At 39.4% G+C, this 8,373-nt stretch overlaps 1 protein-coding gene across 1 annotated transcript in view; it reads right to left on the minus strand.

Moving 5' to 3' along the window:
• The window catches only part of itga8 (integrin, alpha 8), a 53,802-nt gene extending 45,853 nt beyond the window's left edge, over nt 1–7,949 (minus strand). Inside the window, exons 1-4 of the mRNA XM_077576614.1 lie at nt 7,584–7,949; nt 6,279–6,409; nt 2,083–2,183; nt 715–838 (exon numbers count right to left, since the gene is read on the minus strand). Coding sequence (XP_077432740.1) covers nt 715–838; nt 2,083–2,183; nt 6,279–6,409; nt 7,584–7,765 — 538 coding nt within the window. The 5' untranslated portion in view covers nt 7,766–7,949. The remainder of the gene's footprint in view (nt 1–714; nt 839–2,082; nt 2,184–6,278; nt 6,410–7,583) is intronic.
• Nucleotides 7,950–8,373: the final 424 nt, after the last annotated feature.

Genomic DNA, 8,373 nt, shown 5'->3' on the forward strand with positions numbered 1-8,373 from the left:
CTTTATGTCTCCCCGGAGAACAACACGGTTCGCTGTGTTAAGTGGGGCTTTGTTTGCACCGCCACATACATGTCGCGTATGTTCGAGCGCCAACAGTGAAGGATTTGTTAGCGGTGAAGCCGACGATAAAGTCTACATTTGATCTTCTGTTTATGATGTGCCACCTGATAGCCTCCATTCGGCTTTATCAGGCTCACATCACCCTGCGGGGAGGACGGACCTGGATGTGAGGGCGGAAGGGTTAGGGTGCAAGGCAGGAAAATCCCTACAAGCCCATTAAGGTGACAGGAAAAAAGACACAGATATGCTATCAGTGGGGAGAGACTTGAAAGGGAGATGTGAAGTAGCAAGTCCATTTATGTGCGGGGTGTTTGTTTGAGATTGCAAGATAAGCTATTTTGACAGACACCTATTCCGGTAGCATTGCACAATCTAATCAGATACATCAAGAGTTGTATCGGATAACTGTTCTGCCACTATACAAAGTATTTATTTATTTTTAGAAAGGTGTTCATTTAAAAGTGTCCACTTAAAAGAACATTAGATTAATGCGTTAAATTAACGCATCACAAAATTATTTTTCTAAGCACTTTTACTTTATGTTGTGGCTAGGCATGCACTACATTTGGATTCATACAGACAGTTGCAAAAAAAAAAATAAAAAAAATAGGTGAGATGGATAGGAAGCGTAGGCGGAATTGTAGAGTGACTCACTGGTCCGACACGGCGAGTATTCTGCGTAGGCACTGAAGTTCTGGACGGCCACGTAGCAGGTACCCACGGGATCCATCTCCCCGCTCAACTTCACCGTACGCCAGTGGTAGAGCGGAGCGCACGCCTGCACAATACATCACAAGTTGACTTTTTGGAAAACAAGCTCAAAAGCAGAAGAGGAGCAGAAAATCCACTTTCATTTTCTACTTTTTAAAAATTGCAATCTTTTCAAAATAAATGATAAATAATAAACAAAAATATATACAAACGGAACTTTTAAGTGCATAGGGTTATCAATCAATCAATATGGATTTTTTTTTAGGCCGATACCGCTTCCAATGTTTGACAGAAAAATAATTCTAATCGGCCGATTATTAAAATAAATAAATAATACACAAAATGACTTATTTACTTATATATCTGAACATTTGATTGTTTTAGAAGATACCGCTTCCAATGTTTGACAGAAAAATAATTCTAATCGGCCGATTATTAAAATAAATAAATAATACACAAAATGACTTATTTACTTATATATCTGAACATTTGATTGTTTTAGAATACTTTAACAGAGAGGAACGTTTAAGTACAAAAACATGCAAAAAGAAAAAAGAAAAACATGAACTGATGATAATTCACTTTAGGTTTAGGGCCATAAATGTATGCAGTAGATAAGCAACATGATTGTAAATTGATAATTCATTCATTCATGAAATTGATAATTCATATACTGTATTTTGGTTGGTAGAATTTTCTTTCTTTTAGTATTTTCGTAGACAGGCGGAGTTATAAATTAATTAATTTATTTATTATAAATTTGATTACTCCGTTGTGGGAGTAAACAAAGTCGACTTGATTCCCGGCCAATTGAAACGACTCCTTTCATTCTCTTAATTTTTTTTTGAAATTGCCTTTTCTCATTCCCCTTAAATTTGAAATACGATGACATCCACCACACACATCAGCAGAATGCAGAATCTGGATCAAATCCAGCAAAATTGCATGACACCAAATGCACCACAACTTAGACCTGGCTCATCTGGTCAAACGTCGAGTCTACTTTCTATCACCAAATGCACAGCACGTTTTTTTCAACTTTTTCATCCCACCAGTTAATATCATAGTAATATATTTCATTATTATTGTCACATTCTAAACTACTGTCATTCTCTTACTCATATTACAGCGCACGGCTCTTGATTCTTTTTTACTGCCGCAGAACTCTGACATCTATTATGTACCTCGTTGCACATCGTTTGCTGTGATATACAGTCTGGCGTGTCACTAAACCCGGAGCTGCTAAACTGCTTCTCATTTTTGCAACAATGACAATAAACATTTTATTACAATTTTCCAACTATTACTTACCACCACTTTGCCTTTGTGTGTCCTCACCGATGCTCCAAACCACTGATGGGACTTAAACTCCAAAGGTTCTCTGCTGCCATTTACCTTTATCATGCGGTTATCTGTGGAGAAGAATGAGCAAAAATTCATTGCCATGAACTGAAACTTTGGCACTGACTCCATTCTTGGGAGTATGAGAGGATGGAAAGCATTTGACTTTGATAAAACAAAGTTTTAAACAGACCAATAAATAAACACCAAAACAGCATTTGCTCCACAGAAACAGACATTTGTCAGGATGTTAGTGCTCTTTTTTTTTTCTTAAATAACGAAAGCTGATCTCATAAAATATAACAACACCTGGGAGACAAACACATTACAAGCATCTCCCCACTGACTGAATTAAATTGTGTTAAGATTGGTGTAATGGAGTGTGTATGTGTTTTTTTGTGGATATTTCCCAACATGATTGCAGCTGGGTCTCTAGGAATGTGTACCCTCCATCCTTGTTAAACACCTTCCTCCAACACACGCTCACTCAAATTCGCACTATGCATATGCACATGTTGAGTTGACCCGTTCACAACAATGCCTGGACGACATCATTTACTGAACAGGAAGTGGCCATTTTATAGGTGACCATTTGGAAGATTGACTGACATGACACTGTTCCACTCCAAACTCCAAATTTGACATGGTGGGTTAAGGTTTCATTCACATGTGCTTCAGTGTGGCCAAACAGTGAAGTCCGTCGAGGAATGCTTGGTTTGGTGTGAAGGAATTTGAGAGACCTGACACCTTTGGGATGAATTAAAAAAAGAGATTGTGTGAGGCCCAATATTAGCTCATTCAAACCCAAAAACGTGTCAATACGTTTTTCTAATACTTTGTCCTTCACTCCCAAAAACATATTTATATGTTTTTTATGCAAGACCATACAGAAGGCTTTGATGCAGCTTCTGACATGAAGAGGTGGCTTAAAGCAATAGTAGTTATTACCCCCCCCCCCACACACACACACACACAAAAAACGGCCAGCAGGTGGCAGCAGAGTATAAGAGATCAGCCAGGGTCACGTTGTGTTTTCACCAGGAATGCGAATATTGATGAAACTTAGCTATACTCTAATGCTGATTGCTGCAAAATGGAAACATACAAATATAGTTTATGAAAGAGGAGAATCTAATCTTTCTTTTGGTTGGTTCCATGTTTTTATAGCAATATAACACAATATTCTGTGGGCCTTGCAAAATCTGTTAAAATCCAGTCAAACAGCCGGGAGCGAAGGGGGTTGCTTCAGTGTATGGCTGGGAGTGAATGAGTTAACAAACTTTCTGATTCTCAAATTCCCACAGACAAACTCTTCTTCACCTTGTCGAACACTTACTAGCTGTTATAGCTACAAAATGGCAATCCGACTTCTTTTATTTTCTCTTCCTGTATGCACAGGTGTCCCAATACTTTTGTCCATACAGTCTACCCGTCCCACTAATCGGCTTCAGTCTTCCATCCGCCACGATATGCTGACGTGACATGACAAGTCTGCCTTTTGTCACACGCAGATACGTACGTACTAGACTTAATCAGGTGCATGTGAAATTGACGTGTGGATAATAACCAGCAAGATGCACGCACACGCACAGATGTTTGTAACTGTAATATTGGGCCTGCTGTAACTCTGAGAAAAATCCACTATGGCCTTGGTCATCAATCACTTAGTGGTGCACAAAGAGATACAAACGCTGGTATTTAGATTACTGCACACTTGCTTCTCCTGGCTTATTAACATGCAATTTTAACCCATTTAAAAACTAACTGTGCAGATGGTATCCCAATGTTGGGATAGAAATAACAATTGGTTTTATTGAGCATATAAACATAAACAAAACACATTACAAGTATAAAATATAAGTTGAAGTAAAAAGAAAAACAAGAATAGGAAGAAAGAAAATAACAATTACCCCATCAGTTAGTTTACTATGTAAAGAAGTCCAACATGACATCAGCTAAACACATAACAGCAATGTTGTGCTCAATAAAACACTGGAACAGAATAAAGAGTTTTGAAATTTCTCCCATATTTTTACAAAATTTTCTTTAAATAATATGTTGTTTGAGCCTCCATTTATATAAACATGGCATTCTGATTGTCATTGTGTTTATGAAATACCAATTAAGAAACAAAATCCACCCATTATTATCCATCTCATGGGGCGGCCATTTTGCCACTTGCTGTCGACTGAAGATGACGTCACAGTTGCTCAGGGCTCAGGGTACGACCGATCACGGCTTACCTGTTTTCTGAGTTTGGTTATGTGACATTCTCAAGCTGAGCCGTGATTGATCATTACCTGAGCACTGAGCAACTGTGATGTCATTTTCAGTCGACAGGCAAGTGACAAAATGGCCGCCCGCGTGAGAGTAGAAAAGTACAGTAGTTAGTGAGAAGGCTACTTCCTGGTTCATGACAAACTTATAAGCACTAACGTACTTGTATATATGATGGACTCACAATATTGCCTACTCACCATATAGCAAGAAATGAAGCCACCGGCAGCCATTTTACACTGCCACTCTCACTTGATTTCTCCATGGCGCGTTCACATTCCACGGCGAAAATGCCACCGTGTTTGGTGGACATTTCATCAGTAAGAATGTGCATATTATTTTTTTTAAGGTGTATCTCCAATTGCTACTCAAATATTTGTTGTCATTAACAGTGGCGACGTAAGATGGCGGATCTCAGGCTTTGGCCGCGAGTGGCTTATTGGCAGTGCCATCAATTCTGGAAAGTAGCGAAGAATTCCATTGATGCCATGGTGTCTCAAATTCAACTTTTTCTAAATCCTCACTGAAAATAGTTGGCCTCTGCACCACCTCTTTCAAAAAATGTCCTACTGTTTTATTATATCCAAATGTCTGTTGTAAAGACGGTCCTTTAAAAAAAAAAAAAAGCAATTGATTGGCCTACACTCAGGGATGTGATTTGACCAAAGTGAAATTATCTGAAAATTTAGCCGGGGGTCTGGGGGCCGCCGGCACCCAGCTAGGTCCAGGCGAAGCCCCCCGGAGCTCATGGGCTTTCCGTGTTTTTAAGTACTTTCAATGCACTCACATAGACAAAGAAATAGACAAAACAACAGCATCAATTTTCAATGTATATTGAATTATCCCATATAAAATGGCAGTTTTAGTCAACTCAAAATCAGTCACATTCAAAAACATTGGACTGCCTTTGCTTTTAAAAACTATCACTGAGAATATCATCATATCTAACTAATGTGATTACTAAGTTAACACATAAATAATGTTGAAGAGTTCAAATTTCATGAACAAATAATTGTATCATGACCAAATGAAAAGTAACTCATATTAGAGCATACCACAAATGTCTTTGTTATAGCAGAAGATGTTATCTGTCGGAGTCATGTGCATACACACAAAAAAAGGAAATTTTAAATTTTTATTTTTGGAGATAAAAAAAGCGGAATTCCGCGAATTAGCGGGAAAAATCACATCCCTGTACACTGTCACAGTACCGTATATACAGTATAGAATAGCCCCCCCCAATATGCGTGGGTCATAACTTGTCTTTACAAAGCCTTCAAATTTGATGCTGCTCAGATGCTTATTTAAAGCTACTTCCTCCAGACAAGTAGGTGTGAAAAAGTCATTTTTGCCCTCTCATTCTGAGAATGTTAAGTCATCTCAAAGAGAGAAAGAGCGAGGGCGTGGATTGATGGGAGAGAAGGGGAGACAAGAGGAGGGGAAAAGAGACAGGGATACATTTTCAAGATGTAATGAAAAGCAGACCTCACCCAATCCCCCTTCTTTCTTCCGAAAGGGAACTAAATTCCCATGTGCATACAAAGCGCCCCCCCCCCCCTTCCCTCCCCACACTCCCCGCCTTTCTTGTGTTTTCACTTGTTCTGGATTTTAACCTCTATCCACTGCACACATTAGAGATGGAGCAGAGACTGATTGGATACTTTGCATATCAAACTATTCGGTCCTGCTCCAGCAAATCTGCCATCCATCTTTTTTGATAAAAGCCATATGTCTTATCACTCGTGTTTTTCCATGCAAACATTTTTAAACATGCAAGTTACTCATTAGTTCCAAATGTAACAACTGAGGTCACCTTTAGTTTTAAAGGGGTTCCATCAAATATATGAAGACAGCTCTTAGTTCAGACAAAAATAAGGGAGGGAACTCACTGGCATTGTCAAAGGGTACTTGTCTGCAGCTGTCAGGCAGGCCCGGCCAAGGGCAGTAGTAGACGGACCCGGCCTCCACAATGCCAGGTTGGGAGGTGTTGGCCTTGGGAGCCCCCACCAACACACTGAACCTGGGACACAAACGCATCTTCATAGAAATGGTAAGGAAAGAAAGGGCAATGCATGCTACAAAAGATTAGGGGTGTCCCGACGCAACATTTTCACTTCCGATACGAGACCGATATTGCAGAGTACTGTCCGGTACCTATATTGATCTGATATCGAGAGGAATTATACATGCTTTTATATATATATTTTAGTCTGTAATGTTTGAAGAGGCTTAATCAAGTGATAACATTCAAACGAGGAACAATAGTCATCAACAGTAGGTCTGAGAAAATATGACCCATTTATTCCACATATTCGGGTTACATAAATTCAATTTGAAACATGAAAATGTACTGTACTTGAAAAAACTAAATAAAGGACCCTGAGAAATAACCCTAATAAAGTCAATAAAACCAAATTACGTATAATCATTTAAGTGCAAAATAACAATTCAAGTTTACGTCAGTACATTCAGAATAATTTTTTTACATTCAGTATGTGGCGGGAAAAAATGTTTGTATAGGCATGCTAATTTTTGAGAAATTGGATGTAGACCCTATATAAACAAAAAGCCTACTATTTTTTCGGCTGATATCGGACCGATATCCGATATCAATATCGGATCGCGGCACCCTTACTAAAGATCATATTCGGTTATAACACAAGACATGAATCGTGCATGTGTTACATTAGAGTCTAGTCTAGCAGATTTGGCGATAATTGCTTATCAGAATTGAACAATAATTTAATATCTACATTATAGATATATACATAAACATCACATATACAATATAGATACATACAGCACATATATGTGCATAATGTATATACTGTTCACATCTTCTAAGTTACAAACATACTTATATATAAAACATACACAGTTCCTGTAGCTAGGTAGCTAGCTAGCTAGAGTTAGTGACAGACATACAGACATTTAATATTTCAGTTTACATGGACGGCATGGTAAGTAATGTTGTTGAGCAGTGTTGACAGTAAATGTAAGACAATGTGGAGTGAGACAGATTATATTAAAAGGTCAAAATTGCATATCAACATTTGATGCATGTGTAGCCTCTACTATAACCACTGTCCACATCTAATAAAAAAAAAAGAAGAAGATGTATTGGTTACCTCAAACATTTAATAACTCAATATATGAGTCTATCTAATGTTGCGTTCAACAAAGTTGCCACTCACGTGTTGCTGCGGCTGCTGGCCTGGTAGAAGTCCACGGAATAACCGAAATAACTCCCACTGGGTCCGCGGTACACCGTGGGATGCTGTGCGTAAAGGTTGAAGCTCCACACCCCACTTGGCGCGCACAAGAGGAGGAAGAGTAACCGGAATGTGAACACTCCCGTGTCGCATGAACGCTCCATCCTGATGCTTATAATCCCCGGTTCGACTATGAGAGGCAGGCGGAAGCAGGTCCCACCGCGTGCAGGTGAGGTCGCTTCAATTGCCGGCTGGAGTCCGTCTGGATGACCGCGCTCCTCCCCCGGATCTTCTCCTTCTTCTGACCTCCTTCAAACCAGCAGCAGATCTAGTGCTTGGGAACCTCCACAATGCAACAAAGTCCCACCCCCGCCCCCTGCTCAAAACTTTTGCCCCCCTACTCACACACGCGCGGCCATTAAACCAGGCACAAACCACAACTGAGCGCGCAAACCGTGCGTCATCGCTCCTTTTATGGCGCCTTTTCCGCATGGGGAATTAATTCATCTTGAACAATAAACAAAATCAAAGTGAGACTTTAAAACTTACACATTAGCGGCAAATTAGGAAACTTTGACGTGCATACTAATCCAGCATCCCCATTGCTATAATTAACACATTTCCTTGCATCATATTGGAAGGTTTGGCTGTAACGCAACTTCAAAACCTGTCGCATTCAAAACATTTACAAAGAGCTGATAATGGACTGAGAAAAACCACTTTGTACAGTCTGTGCTGAGCTTTCCATTAATAACAAAATGAACTCCAGTGG

The sequence above is a fragment of the Vanacampus margaritifer genome, chromosome 9 (assembly GCF_051991255.1).
Source record: "Vanacampus margaritifer isolate UIUO_Vmar chromosome 9, RoL_Vmar_1.0, whole genome shotgun sequence".
NCBI lineage: Eukaryota > Metazoa > Chordata > Actinopteri > Syngnathiformes > Syngnathidae > Vanacampus > Vanacampus margaritifer.